The sequence below is a fragment of the Peromyscus leucopus genome, chromosome 4 (genome assembly GCF_004664715.2).
Source record: "Peromyscus leucopus breed LL Stock chromosome 4, UCI_PerLeu_2.1, whole genome shotgun sequence".
In the NCBI taxonomy this organism is placed as follows: Eukaryota; Metazoa; Chordata; class Mammalia; order Rodentia; family Cricetidae; genus Peromyscus; species Peromyscus leucopus.
In genome coordinates this window covers 76,560,615-76,586,679 of record NC_051066.1, presented here as the reverse complement: position 1 = coordinate 76,586,679, position 26,065 = coordinate 76,560,615, and the positions used below count along the sequence as shown (strand labels likewise).

General features: G+C 47.7%; 1 protein-coding gene across 1 annotated transcript in view; it reads left to right on the top strand.

Annotated features, from left to right (window-relative positions):
• Window positions 1-26,065, top strand: part of Prr5l (proline rich 5 like) — an 83,392-nt gene that overhangs the window by 21,139 nt on the left and 36,188 nt on the right. Inside the window, exons 2-4 of the mRNA XM_028895025.2 lie at window positions 4,231-4,512; window positions 5,882-5,962; window positions 18,710-18,758. Coding sequence (XP_028750858.1) covers window positions 4,349-4,512; window positions 5,882-5,962; window positions 18,710-18,758 — 294 coding nt within the window. The 5' untranslated portion in view covers window positions 4,231-4,348. The remainder of the gene's footprint in view (window positions 1-4,230; window positions 4,513-5,881; window positions 5,963-18,709; window positions 18,759-26,065) is intronic.

Below are 26,065 nucleotides of genomic sequence, written 5' to 3'. Positions count from 1 at the left end.
TACAATTACGCCGGTTTATGGGGTGCTGGTTCATGTTACATGGACACTCGGCTGGAGCTGCACCCCTAGCCCAGGGTTGGGGGAAACTTAGAAGCAGGGGATGTATGAATTAGGGCAGTGAAGCCTCAGTACCTAAAGCTGTGTGTGTCACCAAAGGCATGAAGAGACAAAGTCCATTTCTGTGATAGTGTCAGGGTCCCGGCTGGAGTGGATGTGTCTTAGAGTCTGGGGAAGCCCCTAGCAACCAAGAGAAGCATTGCTATTTACCCCTGCTGTGGGGGCTGGGCAGTCTTGATCCATTACCAAGCAATATTCTTTTATGGATTTGGTCAGGACTGTGTCACACTTGCTGCTTGTTGGGCACTGTTGTAAAAAGTGCTTTACAAATACTTCCGGTACCCCGAGGAGTCACTGTTGGTGTACCCCTTTCCTGGGCAGAAAAATCAAGCTTCAGAGGTCAAGTACCTTGTCCAAGGTCACATAGTGGGTAAGAGTGTCTGTCTTGTCTGTCTGACTGACGGCAAGTCTGCATTTCTTCATGGTGTTCTTACTCTTACTCTGTTCCTTCTGTCCCAATCATGTGTGGCCGTGGAGTTGATTTGGGTAGATTACTTATCTTGGGGGTATGAGATTTAGGTTTTGATATGAAGGCTGGTGACTGACATTTCAAACTCAGTACCATTGATTCTGGGATTCTGTCTGAGTTTAGTAGTGTGGAAAGGGGAGATGGGCTGTGGTGATAATGTGTTCCTCAATATATCGTACACCCTAATAAGCTTATCTGGGGTCAGAGAACAGAACAGCCACTAGATAGACATGAAATGTGCCACAAAATGGTGGCACACATGCCTTTAATCCTATCACTTGGGAGACAGAGATCCATGCAGATCTCTGTGAGTTTAAAGCCACACTGGAAACAGCCAGGCATGGTGACTCAGACATTTAATCCCAGGAAGTGGTGGCAGAAAACAGAAAGGTATATAAGGCGTGAGGACCAGGAACTAGAGCTGGTTAAGCTTTTTTAGGCTTTTGAACAGCACAGTTCAGCTGAGATTCATTCTGGATGAGGACTGAGAAGCTTCTACTCTAAAGAAACAGGATCAGCCGAGGAATTGTCGAGGTGAGGAAGCTGTGGCTTGTTCTGCTTCTCTGACCTTCCAGCATTGACCCCAATACCTGGCATCAGGTTTGTTCTTATTAATAAGACCATTTAAGATTCGTGCTACAATGGACTGGGAAGGCGGGCTGATTTAGACATGGCGGTGACTTGCCTCTAGCTAGCTGGGTACCCTCAGGTTGGTTACTTAACTTCTCTAACTTCAGATGGCACTTTGTGAGGGCTGAATAAGTCACCTTGGTGACAGTGCCCTGTATGCTATCAGGCAGCTTGCCCACGGTTCATTCATGTTTAACTCCACCTGTGTCTCGAGCTAAGACTTGTGTGTTCAGAGTGAGTGAATCTCCTGCCTGCCTTCAAGGTCTTCCCACCATGGCCTCCTGTAGCTGCAGAACTTCTCAGGCCTGGCGCTGGGGAATGGAAGTTCTAGGCCGTGTTGGCGTAATCCTGTGTTTGGAGATTTTGGACAAATCTGTTTGCTCATTTGCTCCACATTTGTTGGTTCTAAATGGCTGCACTCCTAGGCCCTGTCTGTCTCGTCTTTTCTGATTCGTCATATCTGGGTCAGGACGAGCCAGTGCTTGAAGGGCCGGTGCCTTAGCAGGTGTACACACGGTGTGCCAACCTTTCTTCAGGCCCTTGTCGGCATGTCCTAGAGCATCCTCCTTTTGGTCTCCATGCGGCTGCTTGGCTGTGTGACAAGCAGAGATGGTGTGGACCACATCTTCTCTTCATCTTGTCAGTAATTGAGAAGGAAAAAGTGTGGGGGCTGGAAACAAGTCAGAGGGAACTAACTTCTTGCTGTGTGTGTCCTCGATTCGGGGTGTGGGCACTGTGGTCATTGTCCCTTGGGCTCAAAGTTACCCTTGTTTATAATGGTGCAGGCTGTGCTCCTGGAGCTGTCCCGTGTGACCAGGGCTGCCTCGGGTGCTGTGCCTTTGGAAACCTGTTGAAACCCTCTCCAGAACTTAACAGGCTTTCTGCAACATTTATTCGTCAATTTTGATAGCTGTTGCTTTGCTAGGTGTGCAGGGTTCCCAGTCAAAAACTATTGAAATGGCCCACGACACTGCTTCCCTTAAGGACAGTAGTTACAGGGTTAGGAAGTGGGACGAGCCATCCTTCTTCTGGCCCTCTCGGTCTTATGAACCAGTGTGAGTAGGCCCACTGCCCACACAAAGCCACCAGCACCCTGTGCCTTCCTGACAAGTTGCATTGTCGTGGTTCTGGCTGTGGTGTCTCTCTCTTCCATGTCCACCAAATGTGGGACTTTCCTTGCCAACCTGCAGGCTGACAGTCTTCCTTTGCTTTCTTGCATGGTCTCAGGGACTTATCTGAGTTAACTTGGCCCCAAGTAACAGTAAAAAACAAAACAAAAAAAAAAACAAAACTAAAACCAACCAACCAAACCAAAACAAAAACACTCGGTGAGTGAAATCTGCTAAGCCCCCAAGAGAAAGTGCCTTTGGCCGTTTCCTGCAGCACTTCAGTCCGCTGAGGTGATTGCAGCGATATGGTTCCAAAAGTGATGAGAGAGAGTTAGCACGGAAGGAGCTAACTATCCCTGAGGCCCAGGGCTCTGTCACGCTGCTGGGCATGTCAGCTGATCTCATTTCATCCCTCAGGTCCTGTGACGTTGGTACATTAGCACCTGAGGACATTACACTCAGTGTCTGAAGTCATGAAACTTGGGAGGGCCCGAGTTAACTCCTGAACCCCAGAATCAAAGCTCGTTGCAAAGCCATTGCCTTCCTTCCACCAGAGTTACCAGAGCTTGTGCTTTGCCACAAGGAACAAGATTTTTGTTTGTGTGTGTGGAACTGGACATTGGCCCCAAAGAGCTTAAGGCGTGCATACATGCTGAGCAAGTGCTGTTCCTCTGAGTTACATTCCCAGCCCTCTTTTTACTTAAAACAAATGTTTATTTACTCTGTGTGTGTGTATGTGTGTGTGTGTGTGTGTATGCTGTGTTGTGCACTTGTGGAAGTCCGAGGACAGTTGTGGAAGTTGGCGCTCCCCTTTTATCACATGGGTCCTAGGGATTGAACTCTGGGTTGTCAAGCTCGGTGGCAGATATCTTTACCTGCTGATCCACCTTACTGACACTTTTTATGGCCTTTTCCTTTTTATTTTTCGATGGGGGTCTAATTAAGGTATCCAGGTTGACCTTAACACACTCTGTAGCCCAGGAATGCTTTTGATTTTGGATTCTTCTGCTTTAGCCTTCTGAGTTGCTGAGATTATAGGTCTGCACCAGCCCTGCTCAGGAACAAGATTATATAACCTGACTGAATTAGTTGGATTTAGAAATGCGTAAAGCAAAAGGAAGATCATTCTGGTAAAGGAGACCAAGAATTGGCTTAAAGCCTGGAAAAGGGCCTGGGGAAGGGTGTTAGGACAATTACATGGGACCCCTGGGACAGTCCCATGGCCGTCATCTTATCTCCCAGTCCCGCAGTGCCTGGAGCTTATAGGCTCAATAAGTATTTATTGAATGAACAGGTACAAGAATAGTCATTTAGCAGAGAGTATGAGTCTCCTGAAGGGCAGGACCTGGGCCTTAGAGATTTTGAGTGCTTGACATGTTACAATGATTGTTACACATCGAACAGTAAACATGTCCTGATGGACTGAGTAAACACATGGCAGGTAGGAAAGGGATGGCAAGATGTACCTGAGGGAAGGAACTTATGACCTGAGAAATATTGAACAGCACATAGTGGCTGATGGGACAGAGAGTGGAAGGTCTTTATTGTCAAGGAAAAGGAGCGTTTACTTTTTCTTGAGGCATTCGCAAAGGCTGTCTTTCTGTTAGGGCTTGGTGTGTATCTCAGTCATAGAGTGCTGGCCCATGCTCCAAGCCCTTGGGTCCATGCCTAGCACACACACACACACACACACATACACACACACACACACACACACACACACACACACACACACACACACACGCAGAGGGGGGAAGGGAGGACAGGAGCCTCAGTGTCAGGACAGGCTCTTGCTGTGTCTCTCTCTTAATTGATTTTAGGATCATTTAGCTAGAGAGTCTAGCCAACATCCTTTAGTTATTTGTTTTCAGTCAGGTTCTCAGTAGAGGCTGCCTCTCATTTCAGGTGTTGGCTCAGAGTGGGCTTTTAAAGAAAGCCCAGAAGCAGCGTTGGGAGAAGCCTTTTCTGTGGGTGGCCAGAAACGTCTGGTCCTGAAGACACAGCGCAATCCTCACCTGGACTTATGACCCGAGGCCTTGCTCCCCTCCTGCCCATTGAGTTCCACAAGATGGGCTCCTTCCGCCGCCCCAGACCACGATTCATGAGCTCCCCCGTGCTCAGCGAGCTGCCCCGCTTCCAGGCTGCCCGGCAGGCTCTGCAGCTGAGTTCCAACTCTGCCTGGAACAGGTAAGGGCCTGTGGGTCCATCAGCACCAGCAGGGAGGGGTCTGGGACGATCTGGGGGTGGGCCGAACATCTGCCGCTCAGAGGGCTTTGCTCATGAAGTCTGATCATGGTGCAGGTGGTGAACGGGGCAAGCGCCCTGTCTTCATAGAGAATGGAGCTCACTGTGAGTTCTAGCCTATCAGGGTCAGTTTTGCCAGGCTGGGACCATGGAGTTAGAATTTACAGTTACTGTTCATGCCCTTAACACCCTACACTGGGTGAGTATCTAAGGGTGGGGTCTTTCAAGTGACCTCATATCACCCATTTCCTCTTTAGGAAGTTTTGGTGCATTTCTGTGCAAAGCTCAATGAGGGGGGTGTGCCACAGTCTCTTCCACCTGAGCCACTGGTGCTTGGGAGAGGAGATGCAGCTTTGCAAGGTGTCCAGCAGAGCTTATGACCCAAGCCCTGAGCAGATCAGCCAATCAGCACTGCCCTGTAAGTCTGTGGGCTACTGGTTTCCAAATCTGTGCTGGCTTCTGGATGAATGAAAGCATTACTGAATTCTCTGTGTGCTTTTTCAGTGACTGGCCATCAGGCACACTCAGCTGATGCAGCTCAGCAGGCCTGCCTGGAATGTTCTGGCATTCTGAGAATCATTGTCCTTTGTCAAGTTCCTCAGCGCAGACAAGATTATAATGAGTTCTTCGCCTGATAATTTGGGCGGAGGTCCCGGGAGTTGAGTGGAGTTGAGGCCCGACTGTGGCCCTTTAAGAGCCTAACTCTCCGGGTGGTGGTGGTGGTGGTGGTGGTGGTGGTGGTGGTGGTGGTGGTGGTGCACACCTTTAATCCCAGCCCTCGGGAGGCAGAGCCAGGCGGATCTCTGTGAGTTCGAGGCCAACCTGGTCTACAGAGTGAGTTCCAGGAAAGGCGCAAAGCTACACAGAGAAACCCTGTCTTGAAAAAAAAAAAAGAGCCGAACTCTCTGCCAGTATACTTCCCTCCCTGGGGTGAAATAAAAGGGTAATGAAGGCCCATGGAAAATTCTGTTCTAACAAGGCTAACAGTTGCAGTTTCTATGTGAGAAGATGGTGACTTCCGGGTTGTAAGAGCAGACAAACAGGGTCAGCTCCTGCTGGCAATGGATGCTTTCTGGATGTTTGCAGGCCCCAGTGATGGCACTTCTCAGAGAGCTGATCCATTGCCTATCTCCATGTGAGCAAGGGAAAGAAGCTCTCTGGGACTTACAAGGGGCCTTTGAATTCTTTTGCCTCAGTCTCCTTAGTACTATTGGGGCATTAAGGAGAGGGGCAAAAGATATGGCTGCTGTTTGAAAAAAATGGCCCCTGGAGGCAGACCACCTAACTGGGATGTGTTTCTGTCTCTTTGCAGCGTGCAGACAGCTGTGATCAACGTTTTCAAAGGGGGCGGCTTGCAGAGCAATGAGCTGTATGCACTGAACGAGAACATCAGGTACCTGGCTGGCCTAAACCAGTGCTGTGTTTCCATTAGGAGGCTTAGCATCCTCCCCACCCACCACCTTGCCTTGCTTAGTCCTTGCTGCTTCTCTGCTTGCTGTTAAATTGTTCTTGTGGCTGTTGTGTTGAGACTTTACCTTCCAGACTTCTCATTCTGTTAGGATGCCTATGCTCATGTATATTATGCACTTCGTGCTGGGGGTACAGGTTGATAGAGGGTAGCTGGTGCTGATTCTGTAAACATTTATTGAGCACTGTATTAGGCAGTATGGCTTAGTGTTTGGAGCCAGATTACTTGAGATTTATACTTGTTAATAAAAGATATAGCAACAAATACTAGAGTATGTCCTTGATGGCCAGGTGCTGCAGCAGACATATGTGGACCCTGCTTTCCTGGGTTTTGTTTTTGTTATTGTTTTGTTTTGAGACAGTTTCAGGTAGCCTACACTGGCCTTGAGCTAACTATATAACTGAGGATGGCCTTGAACTCCTGATCCTCCTGTGTCCACCTCCTGGAGTGCTGGGATTACAAGTATGTGCTAACCCTAACCCTGGCTTATAAAGTGCCCAGGGCCTCTTGCACAGTGGGTGAGCATGCTGTCCACTGAGCCGCATCCCCACCTCACCTTCTTGGAATGTACAGCCGGATGGGAAGATGATCATCAGTCACCCAATCACGGGCTGTGTGATGACATGGCTGGTATGTTGAAAGCATGTTTTTTGTTTTTTTTTTTTTTTTTTTTTTTGTTTTTTTTTTTTTTTTTTTTTTTTTTGGTTTTTCGAGACAGGGTTTCTCTGTGTAGCTTTGCGCCTTTCCTGGAACTCACTTGGTAGCCCAGGCTGGCCTCGAACTCACAGAGATCCGCCTGCCTCTGCCTCCCGAGTGCTGGGATTAAAGGCGTGCGCCACCAACGCCCGGCTGTTGAAAGCATGTTAATATGACTTGGTCTTGCCAAGAGTCCAGGGACAGTGAAGGTGATGCCTCTGCTCTGATCTGAAGGTCAGCAGGGATTCATTAGGGAAGAGGGGAGAATCAGCAGGTGCCCGGGCCCTGTGCTTTCAGTGAAAGAGAGCCCAAGTACATAGGGTGCTGGAGGTGGGGTGGTGGCACAGTCGGGGTTGTGTCTTGGTGAAAGGAGAGAGGAAACAGGGCTCAGAGCCCCTGGCTCAGCTGGGGCTAGGAAGTTGAATTAGCCAGCCTTTTAATTCCTCTCTGCGTATGTTAAATGCAGAACATCTAGGCTCAAGACCCAGCCCCACAGCGGGTTAACAACAAACAAGGCTTTTGTTCAAGCCTTGTTTACATTGAATCAGGTCTGTGGTGAGGTCAGCTGGGTGTTGAGGAGCTCTGTTTTCATTCAAGCCTGTACCGCACACAAGCAAACGGTTATGTTACATTTCTACCTCCTGTTCCGCACAAACGCAAACGGTTGTGTTACATTTCTACCTATGGACTTGAATTTCATGTCGCAATTACATAAATGTGAAAAGAGACAAAAGAGACCGTCTAGCCCAAGGCCTCATTTTACAGGCAAGGAGAGTGAGGTCCCAAGGAGGTATGGTGTCAGGGGCAAAGCTGGGTCACCAGCCTCAGCCTTGCAAGAAAGAGCCCAGCTTAGTCCAAGTGCTGAGTTCCTTGTGGGTGGGGGGGGGACAGTGGAAATATAAATAAATAATCCAACGTCTCAGGAATGTGCTAATTGTTTCTCACTTCAGGACACAGATCCTGACATTGTACTTCAAAGATCTTTGTGGGCAGCTAGGAAGGTGGGAGCCAACTCTGATGTCACCTGCCCCCATAGTTCAGGGAAGCAAGCAGCCCCCAGGTGCCAAGGGACCTTCTGGATGGGGAGGCCAGCCGGGGAGCATGCAGAGATGCTCCCCAAAGACCTGAAATTAAGATTTTTTTTTAAATGTAAAATTTCCTCTCATTTTTGTTAATTTTAAAACTTATTTCAGGGCCTCTCTGTGTAGCCTTGGCTTTCCTGGAACCCACTATGTAGACCAAGCTGGCTTCAAACTCACAGAGATCTGCCTGCCTCTGCCTCCTGAGTACTGGAATTAAAGGCATTAGCCACCATGCCAGCTCTTTTACAATTTTAAGCTTTATTATTTTTTTATTATTTTTTACTTGGTGTATCTGACTTTCAAAGGTTGGTTTAAAAAAATGTAAATTTCTCTAAGTTTTGGTGCAGACCTAACAAAACACCGCTGTGGTCTGAGTGTGGCTAATAAGCTACCCATCACTAAGAAGAGCCATGGAGTGTATGGAATGACGTTTCTGTTGCTGAAATGTGTTGTGTCCTAGACAACTTGAGGAACCTCCTATGTACCCACACAGCTAGCTTTTCATTATGTAATTTATAGATGAGAAAATCATGAGAGAAACCACGTGACCTGCCTGCCCATGGTTGCACAACTCTAAAAGTGGGTTCAGATTTGAACTCCTGCCTGAACACCTGCATCTGAAATCCACACTAGTCTCCTTGGATTACTGTGACAAGTACCACAGGCAGAGGGGCTTAAACAGCAGAAATCTATTTCTTTATGTTCTGGAGCCCAGAGGCCAAAAGTCAAGGTGCTGACCAGCTCAGTTTCCGGTGATAGCTAGCTTGTGATCACCACCTCACTGTGAGCTCACATGACCTCTTCTTTGTATGTTCAAAGGTGGACAGCCAGCAAGTCCCTAAGAAGGACATCGGTCTGCCTTGAGGACTGTAGCTGAGCACCTCCCAAAGGACCCACCGTACTATCCTGTGGGGAGGGTCAGGGCTTAGAGGCAGGAACTGGGGCGGTGTGCGGTGTGCACAGTTCAGCACACAGGGAAACCTCACTCTGCACCACATGGTGGTGTCCGGGAGCAGTCTCTTTCTGGGGAGATGGTTGAACTGATTGTCCATGACTTTTTTTTTCTGCCTTAGTTTCTTTCACAGGGCCTTGATGAGCACATCACTTACTGTGTGGTGACTCTACTCCCTGCCTCCCGAGAAACTGTGACCCTTATTACAGTTTAGGGGTGCCACCAAAGGTGCTCTGTCTTCAGCCTGGTGGGAACTACAGGGGTTGGTGTTTGGAACAACAGCCCAGCCTGGGTGTGAATTCAGCCTAGGATAAGCTGTAGCTTTTAGAATGCAGAGCTTGGCCTCTGTTTGCCTCTGGGAGGTCTACTCTTTGGCTTCTCCAGCCTAGTGGCTGGAGTGGAAGCAGGCCTCCCTAACAGAGACACAGAGTAGACCTGGGAGTGTAAAGCATGTCCCAGGTATATATGTGACCTGGTGTCTCAGTTATTGTTCTGTTGCTGTGAACAGACACGACCAAGGCAACATTTATAAAGAAAACATCTAATTGGGGGTTTGCTTAAAGTTTCAGAGGGTTAGTCCCTGATGTCATGACAGGAAGCAGACAGGCATGGTGCTGGAGGAGTAGCTGAGTGCTTTATATTCTGATCTAGAAGCAGCAGGCAGAGAGACGCTGGGCCTGGCATGGGCTTTTGAAACCTCAAAGCCCAACCCCAGTTGCACACCTCCAACAAGGCCACACCTCCTAATCTTTACAAACAGTTCCACGAACTGGGGACCAAACATGTAAACATATGAACCTCTGGGGTCATTCCCATTCAAATCACCGTACCTGGACATCTCAAACTGTATAATGCAAGCCACCCAACATGTTCCCATATCTGCAAGTATCTGTAGACACAGCCCCTCCATGGATCTCAGCACTGAAGTGAATGTGCCACTCTTCCCACAACCTCACAGACACGGGACTTTGAATTTCCTTTTTCTTCTCCTGAGCCCTGTTTGCAGGACAGATCTATGCTTTTAACAGGGTGGAGGGCGTAAAGGTGACAACAACACAGGACAGTAGGAATGTTGGAAGGAGGCTGTGGTAGGAGGGAAGGCCGAGTTGTCCCCAGACTCATTCTTCAGTTAATCTTGACAGTCCTACTGTGTGGCATTATCTGTTCTAGGCTCAATAGAATGCTTTAATGTAAGAAAGCCAGCACTGCTGAATTCAGAGCCCTGCAGATCAAGACTAGTTAAGCCCCATGAGCTTGGGGAAGTTGCTTAATTTTTTCTGTCTGTTTTTTGTTTCATAAAATGTGGGTGATAGCAGCACCAACCTCATGGCAGTTGTGGGGATTGTGACCTGGCTGAAGTGGCCTTAGTACAAAGTCTGGTACAGAAGAATGTTTCACTAATGTTAGGCATGCTCTATTCTGTTATGATGTGTGCTGGGGAACAGTGCTGTGTTAAGTGCTGTGAAGGATCCCACAGGGTAATGGGATGAATTGTCCCAGGGACAGAATGAGCATGACATTTCCCCGGTGTTTTGAATGAGGTGAGCTCACTTTGAACTTGAGAGTTGCATGGACTGCTCAGAGTATGCTTGGAACTAAAGTTTGGGTGAGGCTGAATTCTTCCAAGGACAGACAGCTATTTCTTCTTTCTGTGGAGACCAAGTCTAAGAGGAAATGACTCTCTCAGTTCTCCGTTCTATTCAGCCAAGCCTTTTGATGATCACCCAAATCTAATGTCAAAACCTGAATCCTCTCCCTTGGGTCTGATCCCAGCCAGTCTTGGCCCCCTTTTCCACTTCATTTTCCCTCCCCCCACCTCTTCTTCTTCTTCTTCTTCTTCTTCTTCTTCTTCTTCTTCTTCTTCTTCTTCTTCTTCTTCTTCTTCTTCTTCTCTCTCTCTCTCTCTCTCTCTCTCTCTCTCTCTCTCTCTCTCTCTCTCGTGTGTGCATGCATGTGTGTATATGTGTATGTATACACTTGATGGGTGGGCATAGGTTGATATCAGTGTCTTGTTAATTTTCCTTATGGCCTCCTTGGACACCTGCACAAATGTGATTCACACACACACACACACACACACACACACACACACACACACACTCATGGATTAGGATTTTAACCTTGTTTTTGAGACACTGAACCCAGGCTATATCTATTTGACTGAGCTGGGTGACCAATGAGATCTAGGAAATCACCCCAATCCCAATGCTGGCATTACAGACCCACACCACCATGCTCAGCTCTTATGTGAGTCTTGGGATACAAATCAGATCCTCATGTTTGTGCAGTGGGCATTTTCCTGACAGCTTCCCATGGCCCTCTTTCTGACAATATAGTCGAGATGCACCTGGGAGGAGTGGATGCTTGCAAGTGGGAGCCAGCGTGCAAGACGGCCGGAAGTCAGGCGTCTGTGTAACTGGATCGTACAATGCAGTCTTTGCAAATGTGGGCCCTTAAAGACGTGTCATTGAAGACATTTTCTTTGTAGATAGCCTTTGAAGCTCGTACAGGGAAGAACTTTGGTCCAAGTGTGCCTAAGTTCTAAAACAATATTGAATTTATAAACAAGTGTTTCCAGACCTTAGGAGAAAGTCCATCTAAAACAGAGTAGTCAGCTTTTCCCAAATAAAGTCAAGGCACCTGTTTTGTCGATATGAAAGCCATAAATCAGGATAGTTTCTATTTGCAACTGCCTTAGGAAACAGAACAGAACATGATTCGATATCCTCAAAGGAAGGGATGACCTTTCTGAATAGACTTATTTTGGCCAGATTGCCAGTCATCAGTGCTGGCTCAACCACACACCTTCCTGGAGCTTGGACGCGGTACGAGACAGGGTTTCTCTGTGTATCTTTGTGCCTTTCCTGGAACTCACTTTGTAGTCCAGGCTGGCCTCGAACTCACAGAGATCCGCTTGGCTCTGCCTCTAGAGTGCTGGGATTAAAGGTGTGCACCACCACCTCCCAGCTTTGGATGTGGTTTTAACACTCCAGCCTTACCCCTGACTGGAGGTCTGAGTTTTAGGAATCTTCTGGAAGCAGGGGTGGCTGAGTCCTGATTTGGATCACATTCTTCCTCAGCAAACAGCTTTTTTTTTACTCTTATCTGGCCTGCAAGGAGAGTGAGCAAATCAAGATTGATAGACGACACTCACTGGTTTTTGTGAGAACCTGGGTTGGCGTTATAGACGGAGGGATAATTGATGCTGTTATCCACTTACTGAATGTTTATGGTGGACTCTGCCGGGTCTCTGACATGTTCTGGGGCAGCCATTGAGATGGGTGGCTCCGAGCTTACAGCAGAGAAGAGCTAGGCAGGGAGCTGTCATCTGCTGTTTTAAGTGGGGTGGCAGCAGATGGGCACATCATTAGATTGGGGACAGGGTTGATTCCTAAGTTGGAATCTGAGGGTTGAGCAGGTGGCAATCAGGTACACAGGCAGCTGAGGACAAAACTGTCTTTCCACTTCTCACCCTGTGCTCTCAGCTCCCAGGGAGGACTTTTTCTCTGCAGAAATAAGTACTCAGAGCGAAGGATTTTTGGAAGCCAGAGATGAGTTAGTTGCAAGTGGGAGCAGCTGGCCCGAGGCAGGAAATGGACATTTTCATTCTCTCTCCAGTCACATCACTTCTGTTCTTGAGAAGGAAGGTGGTGGCATAAAGGGAACCCCGAGTTTTTTAGGAGAGGAGGCTCCAATGACTGTTTGCTCTCTGGCAGGTCTGGGGTGAGACTACCGTCTGAGGAGTCAGTTGGCTGCTCGAATCCATAGGGAATTCCGCCTTAGAGGTTCCCATTTCTCTGAGCCTGCTGACCTTAGTGGGGACCACAGCTGGGAAAAGCTTTGCCGAGGGATGGGAAGTGGGGGAGCTGAAGTCCCACCCAAGGGTGGCTGATGGCACTGACGTCAGTGTCAGGCACGGTTCCCTGAGGCAATGATCGTAGCAGGTGCCTGCCGAGCACAGGGTGACACCCTTCCAAGGCTGTGCGTATACTCACTCTTGTACAGGTGTCATGCTTAGACGATGGATGTTGTCTCCCTGTTGTGTGGATGAGGAAGTACAGGTGCACAGAGGTGGACTGCCTCACTGGGGTCATCTCTGCAGAAAGTGTTGGCATTTAAACTCGGCCCGCCATGTTGTCAGAAGATGCTAGGGTCCTACCCATAGCACTGGAAACGGCCACATTTGACACTTGGGTGTGGCTTCACTAATTAGTAGATCTTGAAGTAAGTGGGTATACTGAGGATCATGTCTTTAAAAATAAAACCCTAGTTTGGGAGGAACTAAGATAAGGTCTGCCTTTTCTTTTCTTTGTTTTTGAGATAGGTTTCATCATAGCCCAGCTAGCCTAGAACTCACGTTGTAGAGCAGGCTGGCCTCAGACTGTCAGAGATCCACCTGGCTTTGCCTGCCACATTCTGGATTAAGGACTTGTATATCACCGGGCTGGGCTCTTGAGGCTGCCTTGTGAGCTCGTTGGGTCTGCCTGGTCTTGTGTTGGCCCCTTGTGCTGCAGTTGAGAAACAGCCATGTTTGGGGGACATGAAGGTCCTTTTTTTTTTTTTTTAAACTGGAGCTGAGGACCAAACCGAACCTAGGGCCTTGTGCTTGCTAGGCAAGCGCTCTACCACTGAGCTAAATCCCCAATACCCCCCTCCCCCTTTTTTTTTTGACAAGAAGGTCCTTAACAAGAAGTGCCAACTGGGAACCAGTACAGCTGTGTTGGTCTGAATATTGTTTAGAAATCTGCCCTTCTTCCCTAAAATTCAAGATTTCTAGACTTTCTGGAAAGTTCCAAGCTGGCCGTATTAGACTCACAGCCTTGCCTGGGGTCAGTCATAGGGTCTGAGACTTACCTGCTTGTTTTAGAGAAATTTTCCTCAGCCCTCAGTGTTCATATTCCCTCTTTGCCCAGCTTGCCTTCTTCCTCTGCAGACAGGGTGTACCACCTCCATTTGGTTTCTCTGAGCCTTAATCTCCACAGGCAGAGGAGGGCAGCCTAGGAGACTCCCACCTGGGAGGCTGTTGGAGCGTTCAAGTGTGTGTAAGCTATCTCACACGGTGTGCACCTCCTAGTTAGCAGTTTAGCATGTGCGTGTTGTTGGGTGTTTCCTTGCTCCTCAGTGTTCCCACTGATACCCACTGGGGTGCAGACAGAGATGTGTGGAACTGGTAGCACTGCACCCCATTTAGGGAAGATAACTCCAGTGCATCCCAGTGGAATAGGCCAAAGGACCTTGAAAGGTGAGCTTTCTTATGCTCCTGCTTAAAAGGCTGCTGCCTCCACACTAGTCCTGTTGTAGCTGCTAGGTGGGGTTCCTCAGAGGAAGAACGGTCAGGTTGGACGGACACAGCTGTGGCATCTGGTTTGGAGCCCTGCCTGGAGGGCCTTGCTGCTCCTGGATTTTGAAGCAGTTGAGTTGGGTCCCATAAAGGGACCTAGGGAGAACTTGGGGTGGCCAGATAGTTAACACCCACTATTACTCTCTTGACCCATCCTGGCTGGATGTCGGAACTTGCCGCCAGTGGAATGTTAACCTGGGGAGACATAAAGCCAGCGGACAGGCAGAGGGACCTGACTGACCTGCTCCTCCACCCGTCCTGTACATGCAGTGTGTGTGTGTGGGGGGGGTGGCTGGTGATTGAGATGGCCTCTCAGAGTCCCTCCTGCCCTGCGCCTCTGCTGGCTGCAACCCAGCTTTGGAGCCGCCCGCTTTACCTCCAAGCCAACATGAGTGGAGCCTGTTGACAGCATGGTGTGAAGGAGGAGATCAAGGGTCTGTGTAATCACCGGAAGTCCTGTGAACCAGGGTGGCGGCTCAGCGGCACAGCCCGGGCAGGGATGGGTGTGTGACACAGTGTAGCCCAGTAACTTCTTCCCCTTTTTCCCCTGCTGTGGCTCCTTTTGGCTTCGAACTGAACTTCATGTTATTTCTGCTTTCACTGGGCTCACATGTCTGTCCCACGTAAACGTTTCCTTCCCACTGCTCAGCTGCTTGTGGTGGAGCGGCTGTGAGCGGAACCCTGCTGTCAAATGAAGCAGGGGTCTGGGAATGTGAAACTGATGATGTGGGTGTGACCTGGACCAAAAGGCCCTTTCACATCAGCCTCCTGCTGCAGCAACCCTTTCCCTACATGAGCCCTACCCTTTAACCCTTTGAGTGCTGTGCTCTGGGGTCTACCATGCTGTGCCAGTCACAGGTTTCCCAGTTCCTAAATCTGAGGTTGGGCAAGGCCTGCCTGCTGTCCTGGGCAGGACTCAAGAGAAGGGTGGGATCGCAGGACTGTCGTAGGCTTCAGGGTCAGGCAGACCTGGCAGAATCCTCATGACTAGCCTTTGCCAAGCCAGGAGCTCATCCACAAAGTCATCTCAAAGATGAACTCACTTCCCTCTTGCGGTCATCCTGCTCTGTGGGGATCTCACTACCCACACATTCTGTGAGGACCGGGAGGAGGAGAGTCGGGTACATTTGCTTGCTTACTGCTGTCGGTAGCAGGGAAGTGGCCATCAATATTCAGACCTCGACAGCGGCTCCCAGGTTTAATGAGCTGCTGTATCCGAGGTCAGCTTCTTGGTCACAAGCGTGGCTGTTTCTGAGCCTCTGCAGACGCTGCTTAGGCTAAAATACAGGAATACAAATGTTGTGCATATCGGGAATTGACACTCAGGAATAGCAAATCGACTTAGAAAAAAAGACACCATCCTAGGTACAGTTTGTCCTTCTTATTTTAATAATTTGTTTCTGCAAATAATTGCATGTCTGTTGACAAGGAAGAAACCTTAGGAAAACCGGGAAAAGTAGAAGGTAGATTGCAAGATTCTGAGCCGTGTAGGAACCTGTGCCGAGGTACCGGGAACCTCCTCTTTCTATGCTTTATGCATGAACTCAATAAACTTGTGATCCAGAGTGTGGTGTGACTGTGTGCATGCGTGGGTCATACACCACGTCTGTATCTGTGTGTGGTGTGTGTATGTCTCTGTGTGTGTTTACATCTGTCTGTGGGTATGTGTGCCTGTGTTTATATATGCGGTGTGCAGGCACACGCCTGTGTGAGCACCAGAGGACAACCCTGGGTGTCATTTCTTAGAAGCCATCCATTTTGTTTTGAGTCTCACTGACCAGGCTCACCAGTTCTAACTGTCTGGCCAGCAAGCCCCGGGGGGCCTGCCTGTCCCCACTTCCTCAGTTCTGGGGTTACAAGTGCACGCCACTTGTTTTTGTTTTTTTAACTTGGGTTCTAGGGTTCCAACTTGGGCCCCCAGACCACTTTTGGAAGAAATCTCAGCTTTTGAATGAGGGCGTGGCCAGGGAGGAGAAAACCCTTGTTTGAGTTCTTTTTCCTTTCCTTCTTTTGACCAGCATCATATTTGACACCCATCTAACAGGTTTCTAGTAAATTATTATGGACCAAAGAATTAATTAGCGGGCTTCCCATTCTCTCTGCCAGCTGCTCTTTTCTGTCTTAGTGGGGAGGATGTGCAGAATGTGCCCGTACGAGGGCCATGTCTACTAGATTTCACTGGAGATGGCAGTGTTACCTGAGTTAGGGGCTCTGGCTGCCCGAACAAGCTAGGCCTGTCATCAGCAGCTAATTTAAAAAGCAAGTGATGGTGAAAAGCAGAAAAAGGAGATTAGTTCAATAGTCATGTTGAAAAGGGAGCAAAGAAAAGCCAGGCATGGTGGCACATGACTTTAGTCCCAGCACTCGGGAGGCATAAGCAGGAGGATCTTTGAGTTCGAGGCCAACCTAGCCTGGTCTACAGAGCAAGTTCTAGGACAGCTAGGGCTGTTATACAGAGAAACCCTGTTTCAAAAAAGCAACAAACAAACAAAGAGAAAACAACAGACAAAAAAACTCCAATAACAACAAAAACACACACACACACAAACAAAAAAACAAAAAAACAAAAACAAACCCAAAACAAACAAAAAAAGAAGAGAAAGAGGGAGCAAAGAGATCTAGTGACTTCCCAAGTCTATCTTTGGGGTCCTGGCATAAGATTTATTTAGGCTGAAATAGAAGGCCAGAGGTATGCATAATTAAGCAGTCTTGGTGAAGGTGTGGTCCTGTCCATCACCGACCCATCATTGTCTCAGCCCCACACTGTCCTATACGGTGGTCTCACAAGTTGACAAACTACTTGTACTCTCTTTCTGGGAGACAAGTGCCCCTTTGGCTAGCACCAGGGTTCAGCACTTTCCTTATTTGAACATGGCATTCCTGGGGAACTTCCGATTTCTTGAGGACTACTGTTTCAGTAGTCTGATGGGTTATGGGTTATGTATGTATGTGTGAGTGTATATGAATGTTTGACTGTATGTATATATGTACACCACATATGTGCCTAGTACCCATGAGATCAGAAGAGGGCATAGGAGCCTCTGGAACTGGAGTTACAGTTATATATTTATGGTATAATCTTGGAGACTCTCTTCTGTGGCCAGATGACTTAGGCAGGCTCTTTGTTCCACCCCTTACTGTGTTCTTAGACAAAGAGTCCCCTCCTCTGAGCCTCACCTGCAACATCTATAAGAAAGGGGTAGAGAATACAGACTCCTGAGCCTCCATGTGGGTGCTGGGAACAGAACCTCGGTCCCTTACAAGAGCCCCAGCCCAATAGCTTTTGATAAGTCTCATCTCTCACAGACTTGCCCACATCTTGGAGAACCCCTGGGGTGTATTGCTGGAGTGGCTCTTAGGTTGCCTGCCATTACATTGAATCTCAAAATGCTTCATCTACCTAACATGCTTCCTGCTATGGGAAAAGGTGGTATTTTCCATGTGTTTCAGCTTTCCAAGCTTTTCTGGAAATTTTAAACATGAGTGGTTCTCTCTTGTTATGTCCCCAAATTCTTGTTCCCATTTTATGTACATAATGAATGATATTTTGCTGTAGGCACTTGTCTGTTCTTCAGAGACATGAGTGAGCATGTTTGAAGGAAAGTTAATACCCAACAAGACTGTCAGAAATTCAAGTATTTGCTCCTTAATAACCATAGCAGGTGGGAAGGGCAATGAGAACGTTGAAGTCAGGGAGACTTTGTTCCCTAGAGAAGTTACTGGATTCCAGGAGCCAGTTTTTCTTGTTTTTTAGCTTTTTCTCACATTGTCTGGATCAAATTCAGGATGGATCAGTAGGGATGGGCCCATTATTTATCACAGGGGGAAAAGGCTGCTGTCCAAATCTCTACTTATTTATATTGTTAGCACTTAAGATGCTTTGACAAACTTTGTGGATATATTTACTAGCATACTATCTATCCACATCCTCGGACTAAGAGTAGAAACTATGAGATCGGAGACCTTGTGTATCTTCTTCACCTTGGTGGTCCTGGTGCTGGAACAATACGTGGGAACCTACAGGGCAGCTCAATCAATGTGTTGCCTAGGTAACCGGAAATCCAATTCTCACTGTGGTCCCTTTTGTAGATTGCCTCATTACATTTATGATGAATGGTGAGACCACCCCATTATATCCTCAAGGTGAATTTCAAGTCTGGACATCTTTGGAGTTAGAGGAGAGGAGAGGTGGAGTTATAGGAAAAGATATTCAGTTTGCAGAAGGTCTAGGTTTGAACCTTGGCTCAAGGGTTAATGTGTAGGATCGGGGTGGGCATGCTTTCTCTATCTACAGTAGTTGTAGCAATTGTACCATCCTGTATACACTTGGAATCTTTGGATGGGGAATGTATGGAAAGTGTGTTTTAGACTATAAAATGTTTGTAAATGTTATCACTGCAGTAACAATGTGGGGATGAGGGGCCCTGCCAGGACCTAGGAAAAAGTACTTCCTCCTCAGGCCTAGATTCCACCCCTGTGCTGCTGGTTAAACACACTGTCGTCAATGATAAGCCCTTTGTCACCCTCCTTTGGAACTGGTCTCCAGGAGCTGTCATCCCACCAACAGCTGCCTGACTATGTTTTTGTTGCTCTCTCCCCAGGCGGCTGCTGAAGAGTGAACTTGGATCCTTCATTACAGACTATTTCCAGGTAAGCTCCACGGGACCCGGCACCCATCATACTTGGGGTTGACACGCCCACAGGGGTATCAGTGCTGCACATTTGGATGTTTCTTTGATGCTACAGGTACATGAGCTGCTGTGGCTACAGAGGGCTCCTGGGCCAGCCTGATCACTCTTGTTCAGGGAGGTCAGGCCCCTGCAGTCAGTCTCAGGCTCTTGGGTCTCAGGACTCACTTATATTGTTAAAAATCATTGCTCGTTTGGGTTCGATCTGTCTGTCTGTCCTTACCATATAAGGAACTGTGCCTCAGCAGCTTTATAACGTGTCTCAGTTAACTTACAGAAGAATACACGGCACTTCTGTGAGGAAAAAAAGAGTTTGCAGAATAAACTAGAAGTGAGAAGAGTGTTCTTGGTCTTGTGTATGTGCAAACATCTGCACGGCCTGCTTTCTAGAAGGCAGTTCTTTGTCTTGTCTGCTTTCATTTTCTGTGGGTCGTGTATTGCATGTCACATAGTCCAGGACAGCTGCATTGTCCAGCTCTGGGACACAGGGGGGAAAGGCAGAATCAGCTTACTGTTACTGAAGACATAGTTTTCACCCAGGGGACCCTGAGTCCCACCACTGCCCTAAGCCCCTCCTGTCCTATGTGTGGGCTTTAGTTGGGTTAGGTATATGTGTCCTTAGACAGATTATTTCTTGTCACTAAGGCTCCTAGTCTGTTCCATTGAAGGCAGAATTGGATTTGACAGTCTGACTTCCCTTCTGTATACACATTGTTGTGAGGCTACGAAATTCAAGGTCCCAGGTCTCTGCAAAGGACAGTTTGTAAGCCATAGACCTAAGCTGCTTCCTTAACTCTAACCAAAGGTGTCTGGGAGCTGCTGGGTGACAGGGAGTAACCAACTAGGTGACACTCCCATTAAGTCAGTCTCTACTTCTCGCTCATTTGCTAGGGTGGGCTTGGCAAGCTGCTTCCTTTCTGTCTGCCTCAGTTTCCTCGCGTGTGAAACGAGAACCTCATTTTACCTTCGTTTTGTGGTTCGCATGAAATAATAGCGGTGGAGAACTCAGGCTAGCTGCAGCAGGCAACGTAGCATGGTGGTCAAGATCATGGGTCACTGAGGCAGGCTACCCAGGTCAGGGCCCAGCCCAGGCATTTGCTGAATGTGTTACCGTGAGCAAGTTGCTGTATCAGTTTCAGTTTCCTCTTCTCCAAAACCAGGACCTAACCTTTAGGACTTACCCATATAGTGTTAATGTAGGGACTGAACAGTTATTTACAAAGCCCTTACTGACTAGCACAAAATAAGAGAGTAATAGTGTTTGTTAAATTTATGCTGCTTCTTATTTATTATGCTGACATGCAAAGCATCTATTTGAATGGGAAAGGAGTGAAAAAACTACATATGATCTTGTTTGCAGTTTGTTTTATATTATTTTATGTCTAAGTAGGACACAATTAAAAAGCTTTTCGAAGAGAATTTTGTTAAAAACACAAAAATCATTTTGTTTTTCTACTCAAGTGTCAGGAAATGTTAAGCTCTTTCTCTCTCTTCTTCTTTCTTTCTTTCTTTCTTTCTTTCTTTCTTTCTCTTTCTTTCTTTCTCTTCTCTTCTCTTCCTTCTCCTCTTCTTCTTCTTTCTTTTTTCTTTCTTTCTCTTCTTTCTTTCTCTCTTTCTTTCTTTTTCTCAAGACAGGGTTTCTCTGTGTAGTTTTGGTGCCTGTCCTGGATCTCCCTCTGTCGACCAGGCTGCCTCCAATTCAGAGATCCACCTGGCTCCACCTCCCAAGTGCTGGGATTAAAGGCGTGCGCCACCACTGCCCAGCAGGAAATGTCAAACTCTTATATGTCCACTTTTAAAGAATGACAGATGTCAGTCAGCTTAACACCAGTGCATATATACATGTGCATGTGTATGCACACTTGTACACACGTACACACACACACACACACACACACACACACACACACACACACACACACACCAGGAAACATTCACTCTAAACCTGGACAGACCAAGATCCAATTGAAACCCGGATGGAGTTCAGTCTGGCCATCCTCAGGTGCTTGGACCATAGCATCTGTTATGTGGGGAGGAAGCCTGAAGACTCAGAATGTGATAGAGTCACGACTGTGAATCATCTCAGTTGCCCTTCACTCAAAGGTCAGCCTCTACCTCACTCTGCCCCCTGTGGTCTCTATTGATTGATTTGAAGCAAGGCTGCCAAGAAGAGTTGTTTTTTTTTTTTTCACCAGTTCTGAAGAAGCCTGCTGGGCCTGGCTGCTTTCTGCCTTGACATTTCAAAGAGACAGGGTCCGTGTGGTTTCAGTCGAGTCTTAAATGTCAGCTGTCTTTTGGTGTTGGGGGCTACCCCTAGGCCAGTAGGAAGGGTGTGTCTGGGTGGGGACTTGTGCATCTGGGAAGCCCTGAGGTTTTGGGAGGGCGCCTAATACTGCATACAAAGATGCCAGATACTTCAAAACTAATAACCACATGTCATTTCCTATCAGGATCCTAACCAGAGAAGCTGTGGGGTGAATGCTGAGTCTTCTTCTTGGGGTGTGGTGTGGGGACTGATTTTCAGAACTTTGAATCTGGGGTTTTCCTTATTTAGGGTGCTAAACTGAAAGAGGGCTCTCCTAGACACTCTTCTAGTGGAGGTGTTAAGTGTTTTTTTTTTAAAGTTGTGGGTGTACAGGCTCCCCATGGTGTTTTTAAGCATTCTCTGTGTCTCTGTCTGTCTGTCTGTCTGTCTGTCTGTCTGTCTGTCTGTCTGTCTCTCTCTCTCTCTCTCTTCTCTCTCTCTCTCTCTCTCTCTCTCTCTCTCTCTCTCTCTCTCTGTATATTGGCCTTTTAGGAGGGTAGGAGAGATTGTCTACCAGACATACCAGAAGTGACATTTGGTGACCTACACAATGGCAATGAATGAGATTGGGCTTAGAAAGTGTTTCCCTTTAAAATTTTTTTTCCTCAGCCCTGCTACTCATGCCAGAGAGTCTTGGACTGTCTTCTTCAGGACTTGGCAGTCTCCTTATATAAGGAAGGGGAGCTGGCCTTGAACTTGGTATCTTTAGCTAGGGATTCATACGTGACTGGCTAGGGTACTGTGGCATTATTTTGTTTGCTGTGAGTTCATTTCTGAGTGGATTTTCCACTTGTGGTAAGTGGTGCTGCTACTGGTTTCTTTTAATATACAATGACAATTTTGACAAGTAGTTTTGAGGAAAAAAAAATAGCTCACAAAGGACAATGGTGTGGGTGGCCTTGGCGATGGCCCCCACAGTGAAGGTGGTTCAGGAGCCATGCATGTGGGAAGGCCGGGGCTGGGTGCTGCTGAGGAGGCTCCCAAGGCTGCAAAAGAAATCTCCACAGGAGAAAGTCAGGTTCACAGAGGCAGACTTGGCTTCCCAACAGTCTCATTTCCAGGGGCGAAGCCATAAGAGGCTCCAACAAAGGACCTGGAGGGAAGTTGGGGCCTATGAGAAGCAGAGTCCCAGGCAATTAGGAAAGTCCCTAACCTGTGGTGGCTCAGAAGAATGTAAACAAACTCCTTGGGCCCTGTGCTCTTCCTGAGTGTGAGGCTCAGACCCCCATCCCCAGGCACCTGCATTTGGAAGTGAGATCTGCCCCTTCTTGGGACCCTCCCCTCCCAGTGAGAACTCTTTCTGTCTGAGGCTCTGCTTTTGCGAGCATTTTCGTTTTACGGTTTTAAAGAAAGAGCATCCACAGTGAAGAATAATGAAAATAACCTGAGGTGAGGGCTGGGGCAGCAGGTGAAGAGTGGTGTTTATCTCTGCTCTGCACACAGAGAAGACAGCCTGTTCGATGCGCGGGAGCCTGAATAGATTTCCATGAGACACTGGCCAGAGCAACCTCTGACATTTCCAGGATGGATTCCCCTCCCCACTTTCCCCTGTGTGTTTTGAATCGCCTGGGAAGAAAATTGAGGTTTCCAAGTAGCACTCTGCCCTAGTGACTGCTTGGAGGAATAATTGGCTCTGTATCATGCTTGAAAACAGCTATTATAAAATGATCTGCATTTTTGGATTGCCTCATAAGGTATCTCTGTGGTTCATAGTTGAGGGGCAGGGTGTCCAATACCTTACTTTCTTAGTTCTGCATCTGTGGGTTGTACTATTTCCTAAAAACTTTGCCCCCAAGCCCAGAAGATTCTTTTTTTTTTTCTTTTTCTTTTGGTGGGATTAAAGTTTTGCTTCATATAGAAACTTGCACTAAAGTCAAAGGCTCTGGGTGATTTAGTGTTAGGGAGGAGGGAAACGTGTGTGTGTGTGTGTGTGTGTGTGTGTGTGTGTGTGTGTGTGTGTGTGGTGTACGTGCATGCACATGTGAATATATATATATAGGTATGTGCATGCATTTGTTTATCTGATTGCTGCAAGAGTTCCGGGAAAAGACTGATCATCACAGTGTTATGGAAATGTGCACTTGGCAGTAGCTGAGAGAGGAGATGATGTTGAGGGGTCCTAGACAGAATGAAGTTTAAAATGTAAACAGTGCAGGAGTATAAATGAATCTACTATTAGCAGCACACACAGCGCATTGCCTGATGATGGGAATGGATGGCAGGGTCTTCAAATCAAGCCCAGAATAAGTAAATATAAATAAATACAATAAATAATTATGGAAATGGGACGAGCCTGGCGGTGGTGGTGCACACCTGCAATCCCAGCACTCAGGAGGCAGAGGCAGGCGGGAGACCAGCCTGGTCTACAGAGTGAGTTCCAGGACAGCCAGTGCTACACAGAGAAACCCTGTCTTGAAAAACAAACAAAACAAAAAACAATATAAAAAAAAGAAAAGAAAAGAAAAATGAGACTTGTAGGGGATGGATGGGACGGGGTAATGAGAACAGCCCTTGTGATTTCCAAATCCAAACTGAATGGGGGAGGAAAGAACAGCTTTTCCTTTTTGATCCATCTTGGAAAGACTTCTGTAATGAGCAAGATTCCCCAAAAGGAAGTGGAGATTGTGAGGTGGCCATCAGGGAAGAAGGGTAATTCCATGCATACGCTGTAGGTTAAAAATGGGGCCAGTGCACAAAGGGGCTTTGACAAGGAGGCTGGGGGAGGATTATGTTTTAGGTGAGAAGGTCATTCGGATTGAGGCTTGACTGGTATTTGGGACAAAGGTGTAGTGAAGCCTGTAAACATCCGGATGGCCTAGAAATTCCTGGGGGCCACTCTGACCTCTGAGGTGGGGCCACCTAAGTCGGGGGGGGGGGTACAGAGAGTATTCTCTGCCAGCCAGGAGTTACCTTTCAGCAGATTTTTTTCCCTCAGCCTCTGACGCAGTTGCATGAAATCTGTGCAATTATTCGAATATTTTTATCGTGCTTTTCTCATACTTTATGAAACTAAGTGGAAACATGAGTCTTGAAATTGATAACGCCAGGCCTTAATAGTCTTTAGATAAAGATGAAAATCAATAGGTATGCTGAGGTAATGGATCATTGGCTCCATTGGATTTGGGTTACTGCATCCTGAATTGTGAAGGCAACGAATGCATAGGTACAAAACACTGAAAAGAAATCACCTGGAGGTAGACTCTGAAGGGGTGTGGCTCTGGGCTTGATCACCCTTCCTAGCTCTACGGGAGCAGGATTCAGAACTTTGAAGTCATGTAGGTTTGTTGTTCTGGGAGAACACATTTTCAGGAGCCCGTTATGTATGACATTGAGCGATTTCTTATAGATCGGAGAAGGACTAGAATGAGCCAGAAGCAGTGAGAAGGCAAAATAAAGGCACAGCAAGCCGCGGCAGGTGCTGCACACGGGGTGTTAAAATGAGTAAAAGTGGTCAGCTGTCCGATGGTCATGAGAAGTAAAGGTTGTTGTGAATTCTTGTCTAATATGGGAGGCTGTCTTGAGAATTATAATGAAGCCTGGGCATGTGACTCAGTTGGCAGAGTGCCTGGCAAGCGTACGCGAGGCCCCGTGTTCAATTCCTGATACCCCAGAAGCCAGGAATGGCGGTACATGCCTGTAATCCTATTTGGCATGGAATTCTTCCTCCTGGGAAGGTGGGGCTGGCATTATTCTTCCCCAGCCTCCTTGATTACTTTCTTTCCTGGGTTCCTCTGACTGGGTTGGGAGGTACCCTGCTTGATGTACACGGTTGACAGGCTGTATCCACACATGCCTGTCCTCTTCTCTGCTCATCTCAGCACCCCCGTTGAGCCCCATGCTACCCAGGATAAGCCCATCTCTTTCCTTATCAGAGGCAGATGGCTTGGGATGCTTTCCTCCTCATCCTTGTCGGAATTTTTCCCAAGCCTCATTTTTCTGTGTGCAGCCCATTTCTCTGTGTCTTAGGGGGAAAAATGTCAGCTCTTTCCACTTCCGGATCCTTCTGCCACTTCATTAATGTGCTGTTTTGTCCGTGGCCAAGTTCACTGATGGTGTGCCAGAAGGATGTGTTAAGTAACAAGCGGCCCATTGCCAAGTCCCAAGTCATTTCCTAAGGAGCTACTATTTAATGAACTGGTGGTTTGTGATTGGAAGCTGGCTGGCTGGAGGGTGGTAGGGGGAGCCTTGGGGCAGTGAGAGGAAAGTAGAGTCCGGCTATCTCAACGCTGCTTAGCAGCAAATGTCTGCTAAGAATCTTCTGGATTCAGGCCCTTGTCAGGGATGGAAATTCTTTGAGGTGAGGTCCAGGAAGAACAGATGCTTAGAAAAGTAATATGGAATAGTTACCTCTCTCTCTTATTCCCTTTCTGATCCTCTCTCCTGTCTTCTCTCCCTCATGTCCTTCTCTCTTCCTTTCTCTCCCATCCTTGGACTTTTTTGTCTCTTAGAACCTGTGAGCAGACCTACGTTCCATAAATGCCAAACTGGCATCTTCTCAGGTCAAGTGGATAGTGGTGGTGTGGGCTTCATAAGCTCCAGGGCCCAGTGCTAAATCAAAATGTGGCTGTAGATGGGGTACGGACTTCCATTTCTTTCCCGTGGGTCTGCTGTTGCTACATACAGAAGTCAGGTAACCCTTAAGAAGTCTTTGAAATCTCAACACTGTGCCACATAGATCACAGGGTGGGGATGGGGGTGGGCGACAAGGCCCACCTGGCAAATGTGTCCCAGCAGTGCCAGACTCTGGTGGGGATGGGTGTCATCATGCTTCTGTTCAAGAATTAGTAGACGTGTGTCTAACCCTAACCTCCATGTACCATGCCTAGATCTAGACTTCTACTAACATCAACTCAAGTCTCCACCTCAGAGGTGGGATGACAGCGTGGTAGGTCAGGGTGGGGACGTGTGGGTGTGGCCCAGACACTGGGCCTGAAGAAGGCCTGCAAACTCTCCTGGGAGGTGGT